The following is a 22,120-nucleotide window of genomic DNA, read 5'->3' on the forward strand; positions in this document are numbered from 1 at the left end:
GTCTAGCCAGCCTCTCCCTCAACCTCAGAATGGTACGGGGTGCCTGGCTAGTCCTCGCCGCCTCCATGTCATGTCAGGGGGGGCTGCTGGCCCAGGAGCAGGATCACTGAAGACGGGACGTTTTCACTGGAGCCCCTCCTTCTTTCTCACCAGACAGAGGAACACATTATAAAATAAGCCATACAAATGCAGTATAAAAATTATCTTCCATATGCTACATCCATGGAGAGCCCACCACCAGGACTCACAACGGTCTTTAACTTTTCCTTAAAAGAAGAAAAAAAAGACCAAAAGAAGAAGAAAAACAAAACCGAAACCCTAATACCTCAGAACATTTTGGTACCAAAACGTGGTACCTGCAGAGACAACATTCCACTTGTAACCTGTTTGGGCTCAAGAGAGACTGAAAGCTGTAAGCAGTCACCACAGTGTGCCAGCATAGGTGCCCCCACTCCCTCCCGCCCCCCCAGGCCCCTCAGCCCCCGCTGCCCTGCCAGGGTAGGGTGGGGGAGGTAACCCTTTCAGACTCAACCCTGCAGGTTAAATACATTTTCCCCTCTGCAGAGAGAGGAAGGGGTCACAGGCAGTAAAAGGGAGAAGGCATTTTATAAAAGGACATCACTTCTAATTCTTTTTATTCCAATTTAAAAAAAAAAGAAAAAAAAGAAAAAAAAGCACCCACATCAGTTGCTATTTTTCTCTGGTAGCTCCCTGAGCTGAATTGCTATGCTTTCGTCTAACTTGCTGTCCTTTTTAGGTTGTGTCTGCAGATTAAGAAGAGCCGGAAAGAGAGTTCTTCTGAACTCCATTTCTCAACATGATGACTGAGTGTGCACCAAAGAGAGACCGAGTCCAGGAAGGGAGAGTGAGCAAATGTCAGACCCCTGAGAGAGGGAGACAAGAGGGCAAGAGGCAGATGGAGTGCAGGAGGCCACAGAAAAACCTGACCGTCTCTGTGGCCCAGCCCAGGCTGGCCCGACTCAAGCACTGTCCGCCAGGCTGTGTGGTGTCGACCTTGACCCGCCTGGGAATTCCCCAGGACACCGGAGGCACACTCATTCCAGGGGTGCCTGATGGTCAGTCTGGTTACCAGCCGCAGCTCCCTTCCTCTACCCCAGGATTTCTCTCCCCATTCCTCCCCTTCTCCATTTTGCTTCCCCTCCCTGCGCCCCCTTCCCAGATGGGAACTTCTGTTAAAAAAAAAAAAGAAAAAAAAAAAGCCACCACCACGAGTGGGTTACAAATACAGCAGGCGAAATACACGGCTAGCGTTTCCGGTGGGAAGGGGCCTCCTCCCCCGCTGAGCAGTCCGAGATAGGAGTCTGTTATTTACATTTTTCACAAACCTCGTGCGCTGCACAAGTGAGAAAATGAGATCCCCCCCGCCCCACCCCAGCACAGATATGTGGTCCACTCCAGTGTCCCCGACCCAGGGCAGGCGGACAGGTCAAAAGAAAGGGGAAGGAAACACAGAGATTCAGGAGGGTGTCTCTGGGGAGCTGGAGCCACGAACCTCCAAATAAATCTATTTGTAACGTCTGCCAGGATGGTGAAGGAGGAGAGGAGAAGAGAAATCCGTCGGAGTCCGTGAGACACATCCCTCTGTGCCTGGAGGCGGGACGCGCCGGGCGCGCCCTCCCCGCCGCCACAGCGCAGCCCCACAAGGCTCGCTCGCTGGGCTGCTCGCCCGGCCTCGCCATCCTCGGACCCCTCGCCGGCGTCTCCCTGTCACAGCCAAGTCTGTCTCTCCCAGCGTTTGACAGCCCTGTTAGAGTCCTTGTTTAGTAGATGACCTCATAAACCGTGGCCTTCTTGTCACCGGAGCCTGTTACAATATATTTGTCATCCGCCGAAATGTCACAACTCAAGACAGACGAGGATTCCTTAGACTGGAGCAGGAGAGGCAGGAAGGTGCGGGGAGAAAAAAGGCAGGGATCACTTTCTGGGTCCTGCACACCTCTGCAACGCTCTGAATTAAATCACCCCTCCCTGCCCTGGAGCGCACACACAGCCGGCCGCCAAATACAGCCTGGAGATGCGCTTTGAGTTCCAGACGCCCCTTCTACCTGCTTTTCCACAAGGAGGAGCTCACTGACAGGGGTCACTGCGATCTTTAACGTAACTTGTCAGGATCAAAACAGAATGCCTTGGCATGAGCTTCTCTGCTGGGTTTACAAACAGGAAGCAGCACTTCTGAGCTGGGAGCAGTCAGCAGGCAAGAGCTAAGGAAAGTGTTTGCACCCAGTTTTGAAGCCTACAGTGTCACTAGAGAGACTCGGAAAGTTATGTGTGTGACACACCCAGTGCCGGACGTTTCAGGTTCGAATACAGAGTGTGGCTGGATGGCAGTGAGGGCACCGTGTGTGTGTGTGTGTGTGTGTGTGTGTGTGTAAGGGTGTATGTAGTATGTCAGGCCCCAGATTTCAAAAATCATAGAAAGCATCTTCCCTCTCTCATCTTTCTCTGGACCCTTTTCTCCTGCCCTGCCTCTCTCCTTACAATGCAGTGTTGAAATTAAACAGGAACTGACTCGAACATCAGGTAACACCACCCTGAGAAAAGCTGCCCTGTTTGCTCCACTGCCCAGCACAGCTCCTGTGAAGGACTCAGCATAGACGCTGGACCCAAGCACGTGTTTTGACTCCTCTTTGCTCTAGAAATCCTACAAGAGCCCTTGCCTAAAAGCGCTCGCCCTCAGGGGTTAGACGCCATTAGCGGCAGAGTATGAGTCTCGCTGATGTGCCCAAGTCCTCACTTCTGGAGAACCCACCTCAGACCCACCCCCATGAGGTAGGTGCTGGAAGGGGCTGGGGCTGGAAGGTCCCGCTTTGCCTCCCGCTCGTCCCACCCCCATTACCAGGGCAAGGCCCTGACTGGGCAGAACCAAGAGGGGCCCGCGGATGGTGGCTGGTACCTGAAATATGCTGGCTCCATACGGTGTCCTCCAGGCGTTGAGAAGGTTATCTTTCCCAGTGCTCACAAACCACTTGCCTGCAGGTGGGATGCAAAGAAGTGTCAGACTGTGGCCTGCCCCGCTAAAGCAAGACCGGCCCCACAGGTGGCCGGCTGCCATGGAAACATGGTGTGAACGCTAACCAGCACTTAGGCTACTCTCCGCTTGCCAGTGAGACACACAACAGACACACGGACACCCAGAGACCGCCTTTCTCTGCAATCAAGGGGGAGGGATGGGCGGGGCTGGGACAGAAAAGAGGCAAGATTTGCAGTGAATTGCAGCAATTACACTTCCGCAAAAGGTTCTTTTCAAAGCTACTAAGGTTGGCTGACTCTGCTCGTCTCTACTGGAAGATGGCAGAAATACCGGACATGGCAAAGCGCTGCGCCTGCAGCCACCACAGAGGACAGCAGTCAGTGGGCACTTTCACTCTGCCAGGACTCTGCCTGCATTCACTATGTGCCCCAAAGCTACGTGGCGGGTACCGTGCTATGTATGCCCAGGCCACAGAGAAAAACCCACTGCAATCAGAGAGGATAAGATGTGTCTCGGACTAGTCAGCAGAGGAGCAGACATTCCAATCCAAGGCCCTGGGCTATTAATATTAAAGCCTGTGGTTTTAAGTGCCTGGAGGAACTGCCTGGAGCAACTGCCTGCAGGGACAACAGTGCTGTTCGTCTGCCCCAGGCCAGCAGAGACGGGCTTTGTTTGGCCTGCTGTCTGGAGAGCTCGGTACTCTGTGGCAGTACCTGCCTCCAGGGGACAAGGATGGTAAGGACCGGGACGGGAGGACAGCGGTCGGGGTCGGGAGGCCTGGCTCCCATCAGGGCTCTGCTCCTGCTGTAAGCTTTAGACCCCTCATCCACACACAGGGGCAGGTGAGGCTGCGCGCGCTCCCGCTGCCCCGGGCTCACCACAGTAGGCGAACTTGAGGGAGAGCACGCAGCTCTCGTGCAGGTGCAGCTGGTACTTGTCCGGCTTGGTGTGGTGCAGCACCTCCACGTTGCTGCTCTCCATGCCCACAGCCAGCCACTCCCCGGTGGGGCAGTAACCCAGGGAGAAGATCTGCGGGCGGGACGGGGATGAGCTCAGCCTCCTCTATCTACCCTCCAGGGACCCACCACTTGGGGACCCACCACTCCCTCCCCATTCACCTCCCCACCTGCCACTTGCAAAGCCAAGCCCCAGGGGTAAGGGATGTCACTTCTTCACCCCCATTTCATAGGTGAAGAGCTCGAGGCTCAGAAAATAAAGCGGGAGAGTCAGGATTCAAACTCAGAGGTGGCAGAGGATGTTTTAGTTTCCAAATTAATCTCTGTCTCTATGACTTCTGCCTTTCCTTAAGAAAAAAAATAAGTAAATAAAATATTAGGCTGGTACAAAAGTAACTACAGTATAAAAAGTTAGTAACAATCGCAAAAACCGCAATTACTTTTGCACCCACCTGATATTAAATATGTAAGACTAAAACATTAAAATGAGTGATAAAAATGACAAAAAATCCTAATACCTAGCATTTACAGAATGCTTCCTAGGAACCAAATTGATGGCTAAGCTTTTAAAAGGACCATTTCAGGTGCTCACACCAGACCTAGGAGGTAGCTACTATCATTCCCATCCCAGGATGAGAAAACTGAGGCCAAAGTGCTCGACAGGAGAGGAGCTAGGAATCAAATCTGAGCAGTATGTCCAAATCCTAGGCCTTGTCAATTCTATTTCATTGCCACTTCCTCCAGGAAGCCTTCCCTGATGCCTCAGGTTGGTCCCCGGTCTATTATCAATGACCACCTGGTGAGAGCCCCTTTGTCCCCAGATTGGGCACACCCAGGAGGGAAGGAAACACGCTCACTGGGGGAAGGGAAGAGTCTCCGAGACTCACCTGGGAGGTGAAGTCGTGCTGCTGCAGCTGCCGGCCCTCCCGCAGGTCCCAGGAGCGCACGGTGTTGTCCAGGCCCCCTGTCCACAGCTTGGTGCCATCGTGGGAGATGTCTATGCAGCTGGCCCCATCCGTGTGGCCCTGGAACTGCCTATGAAGGCCAAGCAGGGAGGAAGGGTGAGCTCAGGGGGAACCACTGACTGCCAAGCCGGCAGCCTCTAACCAGATGAGGAAACTGAGGCCCAGAAGCGTGTGCACCACGTGCCCATGGTCCCTCAGTAAGCCTGCAGCAGAGCCAGGCCTGGCCTCTCTCTGCTCCACTCAAGGGTCTTGTCCAGGGACGGATGCATAACAAGGGACCCCCCTGGGTGGACACTTGTGCATCCTTGCTGTGCATTCTTAGTCCCTCTCCTTACCCTGCATGACTAGGGGCGGAGGCCATATACCGTCAGATGGTACCGTGACAGACAAAGCCGGCCAAGGTGTACCGAGAGCCAGGTCTGGGCCAGCCCTGCTGCCACTGCACTGTGTCTCACTCCAAGGCATTGTGCCCACCCCACAGAGGGGACACTGAGACACAGGGTTAGGTGACAGGTCTGAGGTCCCTCCCACGGCCTCACCTGACGAGTGTCTGGTTGTGCAGGTCCCACACGGCGATGTTGCCGTCGCTGCAGCAGGAAAAGCAGACTTTGGCGTCGGGGCTGATGGCGAGGGCATAGCAGGCGGGGGCCGAGGACGTCAGCTCGGCCTTGATGCGGGGCGTGGGCGAGGCCAGGTCCCAGATGGTGAGCGTGCTGGCCTCACCGCCGACGATGAGCGTGCGCCCGTCGGGCAGCAGCTTGCAGGAGCGGATGTAGTTGTCCCTGTTCTGGAGGAAGGAAGGCTGAGAGCTGAGTGCGGCCCGCCCTCCCCAGGGACCAGGAGTCACAGCCAGTGCCCCTCGACACCCCTGCTCACGCCCTGCCCTGGTTCCTGGCAGCTGCCAGGCTGTCCCCACTGCTCGTTCACAGCCCTTCAATCTGTCGTGCATTTCTTCACACACCCCAGGAGGTCAGTAATCATCTCCACTTATACAGGAAAATGGGGGCTCAGAAAGGTGAGCCAGCTGACCCAGTGTCACCCAGCCAATGCAGGGCTGAGCCAGGCCAGGCCTGCAGGGCCCTCGCTCTGGCGCAGGCCACCCCCTCTCCCACGCCAGCTCGGAGGTGCCCGCAGCCCGGATCCTCACCAGGCAGTCCAGCTGGGAGATGGGACTCTTGCTGCCTGGCTGGCTGATGTCCCAGATCTTCACACAGCCCTTGCCACCTGTGTAGACGTGCCGCGTGGGGTTGCTGATGGTCACAGCACACACCACCTCCCCATGGCTGAGCGTGTTGATCTGCCGGGCGTGCCGGGGGATGCCGGGGCCTGCCAGGGCGTCGTGGGGGAAGGGCACGGGCTGCATCTGCCCATCAGCACTCACGTGGAAAGAATACGCTCTGAAAGGGTAAGAACCATCACTTCTGATGTCCCCTGTCCTCCCGGTTCCCACAGGTTCTGCCCACTTCCACCGGCACCACCCCCGACGGGCCTCCCTGCCTCCAGCCGCCCCCCAAATCTTAGGGAACCGTCACCCCAACCTCCCTGGCCAGGCTCCCCCAGGGTGGGGACTGCTTAATAGTCCAGCCTTGACTTCTCCTTATACATCCTGGCTCCGAACCAGGTCACTAGCCCCACCTGGGCCTTGGGACACCCTCTCCCACCGTCTGTAACATCTGTAACACCCCAGCCCTGGAAAGGACCCAGCAGAAAGCCATCCTGTCCTTTTGGAGCCAGTGGGAGCACATTGGGGTGGGAGGACTCCACCTGCGCCCCCAAATGAATCGCAGAGTACACATCAGAGATGGGGGTTAAGCTGGCGTGGTCTGCCTGCGGCCTCAGGCTACTATGGGTGCCAGGTGGAGGCATTTCAAGTAGGTGGACTCCAAAGGAGTCCCCAGGCCAACCGTGTTATTTGGTTAGGAGGCCCCAACGTCTAGTGTCCCTTCCCCCTCAGAGCCCAGTGATCAGACCCTCAAACTCCACTCAATTCCCCTTTTACAGGGAGCCGGGGGCTGACCAGGAGTGTGGCCAGGCGGCCGTTTCCTGGGGTTGCAGCCTAGCCTAGAAGAACCTCTAAAGGCCGACACCTTCTCAAGAGATGGTCCACCAGGGCAGGGGCCGCGGGTTGGGGGGTGGGTTGTGTGCTCTCCCCTGCCCAGCCCAGGAAGCATGCAGTAAGTACAGCCAGAGCTTACGGTTTTCCACCAGGAATGGAGGCAAGGCTTGAGGGCAGGCCCGTGGCCCGCATAGGGGGGTGAGGGTCAAAACCAACCTGGAAGACAAGACAAGGCCAGCCCTTAGTGAGGGGTACACCATCTAGCCCCCCACCCTGGCCGCCACCTCCTCTTCCTGAGTCCTGTCCGCATAGCACTACTTCTGCAGAACCTGGGAGACAGCCAGGCCGAGCCGAGCCTACTGTTTCAGAGGAAACACAGGCCCCTGAGTGCCGAGTGCCTTGCCCAGGATGGTGGCAGGGACGGGGTGGCAGCCCAGACCTCCCACCTCTGAACCAGTATCCTCCACCCCCCGCCTCCATTCTCCCTGTTCCACAAGGCAGAGCTGGCCCGACCCCACTGCAGTCTCTCTGCAGTGTCCCCGTGGGCCTGTCATGTGGAGAGGACATCAACCCAGGTACATGAGGTAGAGAGAGAAACTGGCTCCTGAAAAAGGACTCCTCTCTCTAACAACCTAAGCCGGACCATTCATCAGTACCGGTAGCCCCACCTGCCAAAGCCCTGCTCCAGGAAGGCACCTGACTCATCTGGGGATCCCATCCCCACGGAGGCCCCAGTCAGGGATCAGCCCGACGTCCCCGGTGGAAAGGGGCAGCCAAGGAGCCCACAGTACGTGAAGTCACATGGCGACTAATGGGTGGGCAGCCTGGGACTCAGGTCTGCTGATCCCCAATTGTGTGGTTTTCTTACTTCTGATGAACACTGCGCCCCAAAGGCGGCTGCCTGGTCATGACTCTGAGGCCCCCGGTGGTGTGCTGGAAGCGCCCACAACCCTCACCAGCTCCCCACTCCTTGCCAGTCCCCCCACAAAAGGAGCCAAAAAGTCTACGTACAGCTCCAAAGCTCACCATTGGCGATCGGCCATAGGCGGCGGCAGCAGCGGCGGCAGCTGCACTCATTTGGGGCGGGATGTTGTGGAGGCCGGCGTAGGCGCTGGGGCTGGTGAGGGAGCCGTTCATCTCGTGGTGGCTCATCATGGCAAAGGGCGCCGCGTAGGAGCTGGTGATGGAGATGGGCGTGCGCAGGGCAGAGGCTGCAAGGAGGCGGGCGTCAGTGGGAGGGGCCCCACCAGGCGTCAGTGGGAGGGGCCCCACCCTCCTCGCAGGACAGAGCCCAGGCCACCAGGTCAGCTCCCTTCCCAGCAGCAATCCTTCCTCCATTCTCAAGCTGCCTGCTCCAGGCAGTCCTCCCAGATTGAACACACCTAATTGGGATCCCCATTTTCTTCGTCCAAGAAGGTTCGAACTGAGAGAAGTACCCACCTATTTTTATAGATCAGGTCACATAGCCCAAAGAAAGGGTGGTTCAGAGCCTCAGAACTAATGATAGAGGGAGGAACGAACCGGGGGTGTCCTGACCCGTCTGAATTTCCTTCCACAGGCCTAGCCCAGCAGTGCCCTGAGTAAGCCTTGACATCAGTGCTGAAACACCAGGCAAATATCTCCTCCTCAAACCTGGCCCTGGAGTCCCTGGAAGGCAGGCCCTGCACGAGCGCCGGCTCTGATGCGCTCCTGGTCTCTGCGAGCAGCCCAGCCCAGCCCAGCCCTGGGCACACCTCCCCACCCCCAGCGGCCCGGCCCCGTTGTGCCTACCCATTATACCTATCGGGTCCATGCCCGGAGGTTTGCCCGGCATGGACCGGAGCCCCGGGGTCGTGCTGGTGCCTGGAGTCGGGGCATCGTTCCTCGGGGTTGGCGTGTTGGACTTGAGCCCGGGGGTGGAGGATTTGTCATTCTGAAAAGGGAAGATGCAGAGACCAAGAGAAGCCATGAAGATTTCATTCACCCGAGGAGAGCTGGGCCCTGGGAGCTGGCCAGACGCCTAGTGCCATGATGCTTTGCGGCCAGCCCCACCCCGTTTTGAATCTTCTGCCCAACAGCCCCTCAGTTCTTGCCCGACCTTGTTTGGCAGGGACTACGTGACTGTTCCCATTTGATAGGTGCAGCAACCGAGGCTTAGAAACATTAACTAGTTAGCACCCAGCCAGCAAGTGGTACAGCCGGCACTTGAACCTGGGCCAAACGCCAGTCCACGGTTTTCTACACCACCCCTCTGCCCCCCAGTTAGCAGCACTGCAGCGCCAGTCCCTTTTCCAGAACCTTCTCCTTCTACCCCCACCCTCCCCAGCCCTCTCCCAGCCTCTGCAGTGCCAAGGGCAGACCCCACATACATGACCAAGGTCTTTGGTCTTGGAGGAAGGTGTGCTGCTGGAGGAGGCCACCGAGGCGGGGCTGGTGGGGGCATCCTTTTTCAGGCCCCGGGCCTTGTCCAGCCCATTTTCAGGAGGGGAATGTGCCGGGCTGACCCGGGGTGTCGCTGGGTCCTAAAAACACAAGTGATGCAGAGATGTACTCAAAGCAACAACCAGCCTAGAGTCTTCCCGGCTCTGGGATGGAAAGGAAGTGGGAACGCAGCTTGGCTGCAAGAAACTGGGGACCCCAAAGTGGGGGTGACTAGCTCTTAATGATCTAGTCTGATCCCTTCATCCCCCAGATGGCGAGACTGAGGCCAGGGTGGGGATGGGGCGTCTGGCCCGATTAAACACAAGTTCAGGACTCAAATCTGGGCATCTGGGCCTCTTGGCCTCGGGTCGATCGGCTCCAGCTTCTCCTTCCCTGCTGAGGTTGACCCGGGGGGCTCACGACCCCCACCTCCAGACCCCGGGATGGGGGACAGAACACAGCTTACCTGGAGAACCACAGGGACCAAAAGCTGGCCCTACCCTGCGATCTCTGGGCGTCTCTCCCTGCCCTGGAGAACCACAGGGACCAAAAGCTGGCCCTACCCTGCGATCTCTGGGCGTCTCTCCCTGGAAATCCCTCAGTGCCCGCGTATGCCAAGGCACCATGTGGCAAAGCCCTGCCCTGCTCTCCCAACCAGCCTGATGCCCCAACTCCAGCGGCCTCACTGCCCTTCTCAGGCTGCCAGTAATGTCAGGGCAGCAGCCAAGACGCAACAGCACCCCTGCAGTGGGGGGAACACCCTCACACCGAGAGCCGCTCTCCAGCCGGAGCCTGCCCTTACCTCATTGGAAACGTCCACCACTAGATCGTCACTTTTGTCACCATCGCTGTCCTGCAATCGAGAGGACCCTGTAAGAGGCCACACCCTCCCCACGCCAAACTGAGCACCAACCACCCCCACGCTGCTTCCACTAGCCAAAATCTGAAGCCTGGGCTGGACCCTGAGGCCCACACTCTCTCCTTGCTGCCCCCCCAAAGTTGCCGCCCACATCAGCTGTTTCATAGCCCAGTGGCAACCTCACCTGTCCTGTTGTATTTCTAAGCCCCTTTAACTTGTCTCTGGAGCCAGACACCTCTTTCCAGTGGGTTTTATATCTTCCATCGTTTACAAGGAAGTGAAATGATCTCACTTCACCATTTCCATACTTTATGTGGGAGGGAAGATTAGCCTCGTCGCCCAGAAATGCAGCTGAGTCTTCAGCTGTGCAATGTGTTCAAAGCCACAGAGCAGCCAAGTAGCTGAAAGGGGCTCGGGGCAAGACACCAGGGCCAGCCCCGCATCACTCATCCCCGTCCCAGCTCTCACCCCTGCACAGCCTGCAGAGCAGACACCATGCAACACCATAGGGTCAAAGTGTGGGGCACCAGAAACAGTCCCTGAGAGCAGACTGGGCATTCTGGGAGGGCCGTGACAGTAGCTCGGGGGTTTGGGCCGTCTATGGGAGGTGCCCTCAGCTCTCCCCAGACGCCCCTGCTCGTGGGGCCCTCTCTCCTGCCCCCACCTTTGTCTCTAATGCACTCAGAACTCAGGTGCTGTGGGTTCTCCCACAGCCCAGCCTGTCCAACACAAACCCCAGCCGTGCCCGCCGTGCCCTCAGACGTACATATCGGCTCAGGCTGTCCTTCTCCTCGGCCTTCCGCTTCTTGGCTTCCATGTTGTAGTCTGCAGAGCCCCGGTGCTTCTCACTGGCCCGGAGGCTTTCCGAGGGCGACACTGAGTTATTCTGGAATCAAGGAGGAGATACAGTGTGAACATTTCACACATGTAGCCACGGCTCAGTGCGGTGACTCTGGAGGTCGGCAGAGGTGTCCGGAGTGTCCTACCAGGTCGTGGCTCCATCAGCGTTTCACCAGGGAAAGCTTTCTAACTCCCTAGACTAGGTTACCCTGGGAAAGACTCTGAGGGCATCCCAATTCTCTTCTGTATTAAAGCTGCTGCTACTAAAGAATTAACCTTGTCATGAGCTGTGTACCTTCTGGCCTGTGAGACTGTAAACTCCACGAGGGTTGGGGGGGGGAAGGGGTCACATCTGTCTCCTTCACCCCCATCTTGTGCCTGTCATACGTATTTGCTCCAAGAAGGGATAAGCAGAATCTGCACTGAACCTTGAAAGATGGATCTGGGCCAACAAACTAGTACCACGTGCAAAACTTCATGGGCTGACACCAACAGGAACGGGGGGACTGACAGGAAAGGAGAACGGCAGGTTGCCCCCAGGTCCTCCACGTGCAGTTGACAACCTGGCATTCTGTGTGACGCCCGACTACTCCACTGCATGGCCAGCGGCCACTTTAGAGAAACGCCAGGATTACAAAGAGACCGAAAATACAATGCCATCATACCATTGCCCTTCTCTCTGCAAGACGGGGAAAAGGCCTAAGGGCAGGGACAAGCCTCCCTGTTCCTGTCATGATGGGAAGGAGGTCGAGAAGTGTGCCCAGCGGGAGGCAACGTGAAGAAAACCCAAGTTACTCAGGCCTGGAAGAGCCTAATGAGTTCTTCCTTCAACTATAAAGCAAGTAAGGACAGGAGCAGTTTGGAATTCCAGGCCTGGGAGAGGGAAGATGGGCCAACCACCAAGGCAGCAAAAGCCTCACAGGCGGCCTGGGGGGGATGCTCGCTGTCTTGAAGGGGAGAGAGCCACCCACGGAGGAGGAACCGCGGGCTCCAGGTGGTGTCGGCGGCTCTCAGCCCCAGGCTGGGGGGCAGGAGAAGCACCTGCCAGCAAACCTCTGTGCCCGGAGAATGAAGTCAGAACCAATGGCCCTCAGGGGGCTGCTGGGATTTACTCCTAAGATCCAAACCCTAACCTTCCCTCACCACCCTCCCCTGTTCTGAGCGCCAGGCCTGCATCGGGCCTGGGGGGGGGGTGCCAGGGTGGAGGAGGAACAGGCACAGCCCTGCCCTCCAGGAGCTTCCAGTCCAACCGGAGAGGGGACATCAACGTCCCCATGAACGCAGAGGTGCGTGACGAGGCCACATGGAGAGGCAGAGGGACGTCTGTTCAAAAGAGAGCATCAAAAGGCAGGTGGGATGCGCCGGCGCCTCCCCTCTCTCTACTTTCCTGGGGGGGCCGTGCCAGAGGTTGGGGGGAACTGTGCGGGAACCAGCCACAGAACTTAATTCCCTTTGCTAAGCCGGTTTCTGGGCAGCCCTTCCCTGCCAAGTTTCTGCCTGAAGCAAATTAAAATGGCAGAGTTATCAAGCCTTGAAGAAAAAATGGAGGTTATAATGGAACTGCAGCTCAACCTTCCCCACAGCCGAGCAAGAGTGGCGGCGACGACGTGCGCACAGCCGCAATTCAATTAGCTGCTGCCGCGGCCGCCGCCGCTGCTGCTGCTGCTCTGAGCGCCGGCAGAAAAATCCCCGTCATTTCATTTCCTCTCCTCCAAAGGTGGCCACCCCGTGCTAAGCAGAAATGCTTCCAGCCCCGTCCTCTCGGGTGGGCGGGAGGGCGGCAGGAGAGTGCGTGCGGCTGCTCGTGTTTCTCCTCGCGACCCAGAGCTGGCTCGGGGAACAGCGAGCTCTTTCTTCTCATGCAGTCAGGCTGAAAACCCTCGCTGCTCCCAGAGAGTCATGTCAGGCATTTAGCGGCATCGATCCAGCCCGCCTCTGGCTGGCAGGCGGCCAAAAAACTAAGTATTTTTTATTGCTTCGGCGAGGCAAGGAAATATGAATGAAGCTACCTCTAATTGGACTCCAGACTAACCCCTCTGGGACAGCTTCCAGCCCATCCAGCCGGCCCCCTCCCACCCCGACTCGGCCCTGTCCTTCCGGGCTTGGGCCACATCTGTTGACAACCTGGTCTCCACAGGGCTGATTACTTCAGTCTACACCCCTCCAACGCGATCGCCACATGTGCCTGGCCCTACAGCCTCCCGAGCGGTCCACCCAGCCCAGGAGGGCAGTTTGGCTCACTCCGCCGGCCTCTCCCAGGGCCAGAGCCTGGCCCCTGCGCTGTGAGTCTGATGTGCACGGATGTCAGCAAGTGTCGTGGAGTGAAGAGCGCAGCTCTTGGGGGTTCCCCGTGGTTTCTTTTAGCAGAAAGCTTTCCTACATGAGGGCACAAAGCCAAGAGCCAAGAGCAATGAGGGTGAGGGTGATGTGAAGACAGGGAGGGTGGGTGCTGGGCTGCAAACAGCCACTTCGCTCTGCAGCAGGCCCCGTAACAGGTTCACCTCCCGGGTCCTGGGTCCTGGGTCCTGTGCAGAGGAGGTCTTCCTACTGACTAAGCTGAGAGGCTGGCTGGTGGGAAGATGTTAGACAAAGCAGCAGGCTCCGAGAGGCCAAGAGAGCCACCCAGCATCGCACGAAGCTAGGACCAGACCGAAGTCTCGAGGCCTCCAGCCCGGCCCTTTCCTATTAACGCAAACCACCTCTCCAAAAAACGCCCCCTTTTAGGGATCAACACTCAGGACAACAGCAAGGCTTTTCAGCTCTGGTTTTTCGCGTCTTACGTGCCTAGCCACTCCTGGGCCCAAATGTGGACCTGGATTTCTGAGCGTGAAGGAAAGTTGAGAGGGGACGTGAACATGCTGCTGAAGGGAGGTTTAGAAGGTCAGCCTGAGCAGAGGGTTGGGAAGGGAAGGTGGGTCGATGGAGGAGCTGAAGCCGCTGTCTAGATGGTTAGTTACCTGCCTGACCTTCCAAGTCCTACTTAACATGAGGTAATAAGCAAAGCCATCCTAACAGATTCGATGGCCCCAGATACAAGGACAGAGATGAGGAATAAAATAGCTTTGTTAATCGCCGGAGGATTTTTTTTATCCAGACTCCACTGCGCTTATTCAGAGAAGGCTTATTGACTTGAAACAGAACCTCTGAGCCTCGGTGTGATCAGAAAGATTTACAATAAATCTCAGAGCTGGCAGACACGCTGGCAACCTGGCCTTAACGCTTACCTGCTAGCAGTTTCTTAAACCATGTTAAAGCCCAGAACAGGGAGAAACCTCAGGCGTTTGGAGGAAGTGAGGAGGATGCAGGATCAGGCAGGGGGCAGCCAACCAGAGGGGCGGGAAGCACCCTGGCCCGGGATGTGGGACCCCTCGGCCCTAAGCCCCGGGTTCAGCCCAGACACTGTCCAGGCCCCCTAGGAGGACCCAGGGCTGGCCAGCCGACCTCTCTGGTTAGCCCAAGCTCTTCATTTGACAAATGACAGACCTACAGGCTGGAGAGATGAAGGCTTCCCCAACTGAAGGTTACTCTCAACAGAGGACAACTCCTATTTCATGACAACACTCCTGCCCCGCGGAAAACCACATGGTCCCCTTCTCCCAGCACCCCAAACACACCCCCAGGGGTTCCAGAGTTCTGATACTTACCGCACTGGATTCTCTCTCTTCGGGGACCAAAGGCCAGGACAACAGGAGGGTCAGGGCCCCCAAGACAAAAAGGAAAAAAAAGGAAAAACGTCAGTCTTATCCAGCTGGCTTTTATGCTTTGCTAGTTCGCGGGTTTTCAAATGGGCAGCAGGCTGGCTTCACGGTGGGTCGTGCGAGGCAGGGGGCACTGGGTGACATTTCTCCGTTTGGAAATGAACTGCCCCAATTCCAACACTTCTCCCCGCCACCAGTCCTGGGTGGGGCCGTCTGGACCTGGCTCTCCCAGACGTGCCAAGAAGGGCACCAAGGCTGCTTACTGGTCGGCGGTTTTTAAGCCATAAGCTTGGGAAGGATCACACAATGCAAAATATCCATAGGATCTGGGACTGAGAACGTTATTGCTTCAAAAAAAGAAATGGTGGATGCGGTGCTTATTGTTTAATGAACATGGTTCTCTGTTTCTCTGCCACGAAGCCCCTGGAAGCTGAAGCCTCGGATTGTTTGCCCAGCCAGGCACTAGCGCCCTGACGCTGCTGTGCTGTGAGGAGGGAGGCCTGCGTCCTCTGCAGACGGGACCATCCGACGGCAGACACAGCAATTGACGTCTGGTTCCCACGCCCTGCTACTGCCCCGTGGCCCCGGGCAGGGCGAATGGTGACACTCCAGGCCCCCCAGGCCCAAGACTGTGGCGCGCAGCGGGGCTCAGAAGGCTCTGGCCACGTGCCCCCATAAATACCTAAGGGCAAGTCAAATCATCACGCTGTGTACCTTAAGTTTACACGATGTGATGTGTCAATTATATCTCAATAAAACTGAAAAAAATGACCTAAGGGCAGACGACACAGCATGGCAATTTTTGAAAAGCGTCTGCCGGGGAGCCAGGGCCTCCCCTTTTCCAATCAAACCTGAGGCTCACTTGGTGCCGCTTCCTGGTCCCCACAGTAAGGGCTGGGGGTGGCGTGGGGACCATTCTCATTCCAGGTCTTTCCAATCAGCCCCCTGCAGCAATGTGACCACCACCTCTACTTAAAGACAGTTAACTAACAGTGCTTACCATTTCCAGGGCACCTGCTGTTGGTGAGATGCACTCGCTAAGTTAAACACCCAGGACCGTGGTGTCCCTGGAGGACTAACCATCTTGGTGAGGACAAAAGAGTTTCCAGGGGTAGGACACAAGAGGACAGTAACAAAGGGCTTGCTCTTGGGACCCCACCTCTTAAATTATCTGTTTTAAAAAAACTTTTATGTATTTGAAGTGTGTTTTTCCAGGACACATCAGCTCCAAGTCAAGTAGTTGTTTCAATCTACTTGCGGAGGGCACAGCCCACTGGCCCATGCGGGGATCGAACCAGCAACCTTGTTGTCAAGAGCACCGCGCTCTAACCAACTGAGCTAACCACCGCAGCCCCGCCCCGTGGCCAGCAAACTCTTATTGGAATTTGTAAAAGGCCCGGCCTGGCCAGGAAGGCATCTTACAAGCATGGGACCAGGACTGGCGCTTAAGGATGGGAGGTGCAGCTGGAAGACGGGAGGGTACTCCGAGATGCATGGACAGCATGTCTTGCAGGGCAGAGAATCCTGGGTGTACATCGGGCTTGGGGGACAGGGCTCTGGTTTCCATGCACCGGAAACTCAAGAGATGGCTCCGGATCTTTTGCTAACTCCTGGTCCTAGGGTGACAGCATTTGCTGTGTCCTCTCACAGTGGGGCCTGAAGGACCCCTGCCCCCAGCCCAGTCCTGCCCGCTGCCCCCAGACCCAGGCCGCACCTCTGTGGTCCAACTCATGGTGGTTCTTCTCGTCCTTCACCGTCAGGTGGGCCTGGCTGCCCAGGGCACCGAGCGCTAGCAGCCCCGAGCTGCTCCCCGTCACTGGGGGGATCCCTGGAGGCTGGAGGCCTGACGGGTGGGGTGGCAACTGGACCGGGGGGCCGTGCGTGGCGTGGGAGAGGTGCTGCGCCTGGAGCTGCTGTTGCTGCAATGAAGTGAGTGGTGAGCACAGCGGAGCAGGAGGGGGCAGGACAGGCCACAGGCCATCCCTCTCGCTCCTTCAGGTGGCGGCAGGGGACAAACGCCCCCCACAGCCTTTGTTTCCCAGCTCAGTCCACATGCTGTCTTGCTGAAGGAAGTCTGTTAATGGACTGCAATTTAGATACAAGATTTATGTCCTCAAACACTCCACCCGTCCGCCCACCCAATTCAGAATAGAATGTCTTCATGTATGTACGTTTAAAAGCCCAAGATAAATAAAGCATGCATTTAAAAACTACACAGTATGCAAGGCATCAATAAAATGGGTACGTTTTCTAGAAGAAAACCAAAAAACACTACACATCATCAAGGCTCCCTCTCAGCGGAGGGGAGCCACTCTAAGCTACCAGCAGCCCACGTTTGTTTGCTCAGGCTTACATGCCATGGACGTCAGCAGCCAGCACCCCCACTCTGAGCCCATAGCCTGCGGAAGGCTTCCTACCCCTGAGGAACTCCAGGCCGGCCTCGCCGAGCTGGGGCAGGCCACCGCAGCCAAGTCCCATGATCCAGAGGAGCTTGGGGGCAGTGATAGGAGAGCTAATGGCACTGGACACGGGAGTAGAGAACGGGCTAACGAGAAGAGTGGAGACTTTGGAACCAGACAGAGCAGGATTCACACTCCAGCCCTACCACTGACCAGCCCTTACGAGGCAGGTTCCTCATTAAGTGATCTTAGCAGGAGCGAACTTACCAGAGGGCTCACAGCAGCTCCCCTCTGCTCCAATCCCTTGCCCTGATTAACTCAGTATTTCCATCAACAGCAACGATAACAGTCCCCCATCAGATTCTGCTCCCCTGCTCCAGACGCCACATCCAGCACTAGCCTGGGCGGCCTTAGGTCTCTCCCCAGCAGCCATGGCTAAATGCCTTTCATCTTATCTTTCCTAAGATTGTGCCAAATACTTCACAGGGATCGAAGTATTTCTTAGGAGTGGCTGGGGCCTTGGATATGCTGATATCCACCTGTGCGTACATCATTCTTCTCAAGGAGCACAAGAGAAGGGAACCAACATTAATGAATGCCTGGGCACTTTCCAAGTATCTCTGACCCTTCCAACCACCTGGCAAAGGAGGGGTTGCATCCATTTTACAGATGGCAAACTGCCACCTGGGGAGCTGGAGGAGGCAGCCAGTATCCAGCCAAGTCCCATCACTAGCAAGTGGGATCTGGACTCAAATCTGTCAACCACCAACCGCACCTAGAGAATATGCCTAAAGAGACCCCCAAAGCAAGACGAGTTCTTGGGGGAAGGGAGGACAAAGAGCAAAAGTCTGACAAGCTTTCCTGTCAGTGTGAACTGAGGCTTTCTGGCCACTGCTGCCAGATGGCAGAACCCAGGGAAGGCCCCCAGTGATGGCTGGAGGTGACGCTCCAAATGCAGCAAATGTCTGAGGTCAGGGGTTACAGGCCCTGCTCGCTCCCGGCTAATTTGCAAACGTTGCCCACCCCAGAGTTAACGCAACCATGGCCACCACCACACCCCTGGGCAGAGGGCTCATTCCTCAGCTCTGGGTGAAAGGCTAGGACCTGCGCTCAGGACCTGGGCGGCACACAGAAGCTGCTGGCAGGCACTGGTGCAGGGCTGCCTGACCCCAGATCTGCCGAGACGCCCAAGCAGGAACCATGCGTAGGGGCCCCAAGGATGGAGTCCTAGGAGCCTAGAGAGATCCAACCCACCCAGCTGAGACGCGGGCTTTTCTGGGACAGGAGCTTACAGATGAGCTCCTCCGCCTTTTCTGTTTTACAATTTTGATTTTTGTATCTTATTACAAAAACAACACATGCTCACTGTCAGAAAATACTAAAAGTAAGTACAAATCAAAAAAAGTTTCTAAAAAATTATAGTTCAGTCCCACTCCCTAGAAGATCCCACTGGTCACCTATTTGTCTGTGTTTTCCTTTATGAAAATCTACACATTTTAAATGTATTTCTACACAAATGGGCTCTTGTTACCCTGACTGCTACACAATTGGAGTTTAAGCTAAGAGTGCTATGAACAAGTCCGCGTGTGCTTTTTAATGACCACACAGCCTTCTTTAGTGTGGTCGGGCCGTCCAACTTTATCTAGATGCCCAGTCGAGTCCCCGTTGGGGGCCCTGTGGTTTCCGACCAGTTGCTGGTAGACCCTTTAATTCTGCCCGTGTTAACTACTATTTAGTAAAACCCTAGAAAGCAAGAATGGAGATCTTTAATCCAGTAAGAGCACTGGAGGGAGAAGAGAAAGAGGAAGGGAGGATAGCTTCACACAAGTCGCTTTGCTGCCTGGGAACACAAGGCTAACACCACCACCACCAATTCTGTTTCTAGAGAAAAAGCTTACTGAAGGTTTGCACTCATGGAAAGACTCACGTGAATAATTCCAGACACCCTGATTCTTACCTTAGTAGGTAAGGCCTGCCCTCTGACCCAACCTTCTAGGCTCAACCTTCCCCCGTTCAAATGCCACCTCCTCTTCAGGCCGCCCATCGTCCTGCTCAGAACAGGTCTCCCTTCTACGAGTTCTAATAGTTCAGACTCTGCAGCCAGGCAGACTAACGTGGGCGTCCAGCTCTCCTTTATTAGCTGAGACCTTAGATGAGTAAGCAGATCTCTCCAGGCCTCAGTTTCCTCATCTGCAAAATGGGGGTTGAATGCAGCCCACTTCTTCGACTTGTGTAAGGATTACATGCATTAGTACATGTAAAGGCAAAGTAGGTGCTCAATTAACATTAGCAAAAATGACGACTGGCCCACAAATATAACTGTTTTTTCACATTTATGTGATGCTTGGCAACTTATGATTTCCAGGAAGACAGGTACCTTGTTTCATCCCTCCCAGCACGTCGAAAGGTGCCTGGCATATTTGCTCAGGGCACACCTGCTGGGTAAATAAGTGAAAATGTTGGAAAAGGTATACATGGAGAGGCTGGGAAGTCAGTCAGCAGAGAGGCTCTGTCCAAAACTGACCATCTGCCTCCCAGATCCGTGCCACCTCTCTAATGCACACTTAGATGCAGCTAGAACAGTTATTTAGGGCAAGAAGCATCAGTGGGGTTTCCTGAGGCTGAATCACAACTTGGAAAACAGTGGCCTTCAAAGCTGCTGAGCTTCTAAGACTGAGAAGGTGGTTTCTGCCGTAGCACGTCAAGCAGGAGTTTGCAAAAAAGGAAAGGAAACCTCCATGTTCTTCTCACCTTCAAGTACAAGAGCACCCCCTGCTCGGCTACAGAACGTCCCCTGAGGTCTCCTCTGGGTGACTTGAAGACACAGTCAGGAGTAGCCTGGCGGGCTCCAGGAAGCCGGAATTCAGAGCCGGCCTCTGAGGCTTTTCTCTCGAGGCAGGGGCAGACACCAGGCCTGGCTGGGCGGGGGTCTGCTAGCAAGTCTTGGTTGCAATAGACAGTGAAACAAAGTTTTGTCCTCAGTGAGGCAGAGGGATCCAGCTGGCAAGGACCTGCCCGTCTCACCACCCCCATGTGGAAGCCCCAGCCCCTCCACAGGCAGGTCGGCAAGCAGGGCTCAGCCATCCTCAGGCTGCATTTCTATCCCGTGACACATCCCTCACTTCAGAGGACAATTGCTGAGACACAGTGATGTCTGAATGGGAGGGGCACCATGTTTTCAACTGGGGATAAATGGAATCCAGCCCAGAGTCCGAGGAGGGGCCTGAGGTCCCCACTTTTGCAACAGCCCGCCTCTAATTCCTACTATTCTTTCCAATATAGGGACTTCTCCATCCACGATGTGAAAGGCTATCCCCGCTTCACCTCCAACCCCAAAAGAGGGGCTAGGAGTCTGGACCCAAGCCCACCCCGGAGAGCTCTTCTCCTTCCTTTAACATTTCCTGCCGGAAGACAAGCACACGTCCAAGAACGTGTTCTGTGGGGCATTCGTGCGTCCCCGTCCTCCACGCGTGTGCCAAATGAGCATGCCCTGGGCTCAGGAGGTGTGACCTCTTACAGGTGAGACTGAAAGGAAGACCCCGCTTGCAGACAATGTGCAATTGGATTATGCGCATCACGCTCTCCGCCTTAGCGAGCTGATTCAATGCCTCACTGCTCAGGTTCATGAGGTGCGTTCAATGTAGCAAAGTTGTCTAAGCATTTCCAGAGCCAAGACCCACCTAAATGCCCGCCAGAGGAAGCAGAGTCCTCACTGCATAAAACGAACGCTTCCTGCCCTGCAAGGAGAGCAGCCCCAGACCTCGGCTGGCTCCTTCTGCTTTTCTTGGCTGGTGGGCCCACTGCTCCACATGGGTTGAGCTTTCAAGGTCTGTAAATAGCTTTTAGAGTTCACAACAACCCTGCTGGTCCCCAGTGCAAAGACGGCCTCAGGCACAGAGACACCAAGGGATTGCTAAGCCAGAACTGACCAGACCCAGGACTCAGACCCAGCTTCATGTATCTCCACTGCGGCCACCTGGCTGACAGAAAGGCTGCGTTCCTAGGCACATTCTCTCCGCCATCCTTCTCCCTCGGGCCAGATTCAATCAGATGAATCCAGCTCATCAACACCCTGGAGGCTGCAAGAACCTCAGGGATGGCTTCAAAATACTCTGTGTAGTTTTTGACGAGATAGATACGACTTCCTTCTTCCTCCTCATCCCACCCCACTTAAAAAAAAAAATCAAGTCAACACTTCCACTAATAATTTCCAAGGGAATGCAAACCAAATTGTCAGGGGCAGTGGGGTGAGAGGCCCTCCAGCCGCCGGATTCAATGAGCTTGAGCCAGCACAGAGCGATGTGAAAAAGGGCTTCGGAAATGGATAGTACAATGTCAGTTCACAGGGTCTTCAAAGGGCGTGGGGATGCCTTCTGCAAGTTGTTACCGAGGGACAAAATTACCCTGCTCATGCTTAGTGATCTTGACCCTTGAAGGATCCCCCAACAATTTGGATCCAAGAGTAAAGGGCATGTGACTGTACGGGGTCTGCAGTAACGGGGTCCCTGCCAGGCCCCGGCTAGCAGAGACATCTACGGACATGTCTTCCCTAAATGGATGTTTGAGTTTCCTGTGGCCCCAAAGGGCAGGGGGTGGGCTGGGTCAGCAAGCCTGGGCAGCCCCCACCTGCCCCTCCGTCCCCTCTCCTCTCACGCCAACCTGACACTGGATCCTAGCCTTTCTCACCAGGAGGGGGACGCCAGAAATACCGTAATCCACACAAGAAGTATGCCACTAGCTCCCGGCGTGCCCACCCCATACACATCGACCCTGTTTCCCCGAAAATAAGACCTGGCCGGACAATCAGCCCTAATGCGTCTTTTGGAGCAAAAAATTAAGATAAGACACGGTATTATATTAGATTAGATGCAGTCTTACAGTATAGTAAACTAAGACGGGGTCTTATATTAATTTTTGCTCCAAAAGACGCATTAGGGCTGATGGTCCGGCCAGGT

General features: G+C 55.8%; 1 protein-coding gene across 8 annotated transcripts in view; it reads right to left on the reverse strand.

Moving 5' to 3' along the window:
* Positions 1 to 603: 603 nt before the first annotated feature.
* The window catches only part of TLE3 (TLE family member 3, transcriptional corepressor), a 46,318-nt gene continuing 24,801 nt past the window's right edge, over positions 604 to 22,120 (reverse strand). For 2 of the 8 annotated variants that reach the window (XM_033107994.1, XM_033107989.1), the window contains exons 7-20: positions 16,481 to 16,685; positions 14,713 to 14,729; positions 10,995 to 11,114; positions 10,172 to 10,222; positions 9,318 to 9,470; positions 8,749 to 8,881; positions 7,996 to 8,180; positions 7,109 to 7,185; positions 6,061 to 6,310; positions 5,453 to 5,700; positions 4,836 to 4,983; positions 3,871 to 4,021; positions 2,915 to 2,991; positions 604 to 1,889 (exon numbers count right to left, since the gene is read on the reverse strand). In XM_033107994.1, the coding sequence (XP_032963885.1) occupies positions 1,782 to 1,889; positions 2,915 to 2,991; positions 3,871 to 4,021; positions 4,836 to 4,983; positions 5,453 to 5,700; positions 6,061 to 6,310; positions 7,109 to 7,185; positions 7,996 to 8,180; positions 8,749 to 8,881; positions 9,318 to 9,470; positions 10,172 to 10,222; positions 10,995 to 11,114; positions 14,713 to 14,729; positions 16,481 to 16,685 (1,923 nt within the window). In that variant the 3' untranslated portion in view covers positions 604 to 1,781. Of the gene's footprint in view, positions 1,890 to 2,914; positions 2,992 to 3,870; positions 4,022 to 4,835; positions 4,984 to 5,452; positions 5,701 to 6,060; positions 6,311 to 7,108; positions 7,186 to 7,980; positions 8,181 to 8,739; positions 8,882 to 9,317; positions 9,471 to 10,171; positions 10,223 to 10,994; positions 11,115 to 14,712; positions 14,730 to 16,480; positions 16,686 to 22,120 lie in introns of all 8 variants that reach the window. The other 6 variants (XM_033107992.1, XM_033107987.1, XM_033107993.1 and 3 more) reach the window with 3 other exon arrangements.

Source organism: Rhinolophus ferrumequinum, chromosome 6 (assembly GCF_004115265.2).
Source record: "Rhinolophus ferrumequinum isolate MPI-CBG mRhiFer1 chromosome 6, mRhiFer1_v1.p, whole genome shotgun sequence".
NCBI lineage: Eukaryota > Metazoa > Chordata > Mammalia > Chiroptera > Rhinolophidae > Rhinolophus > Rhinolophus ferrumequinum.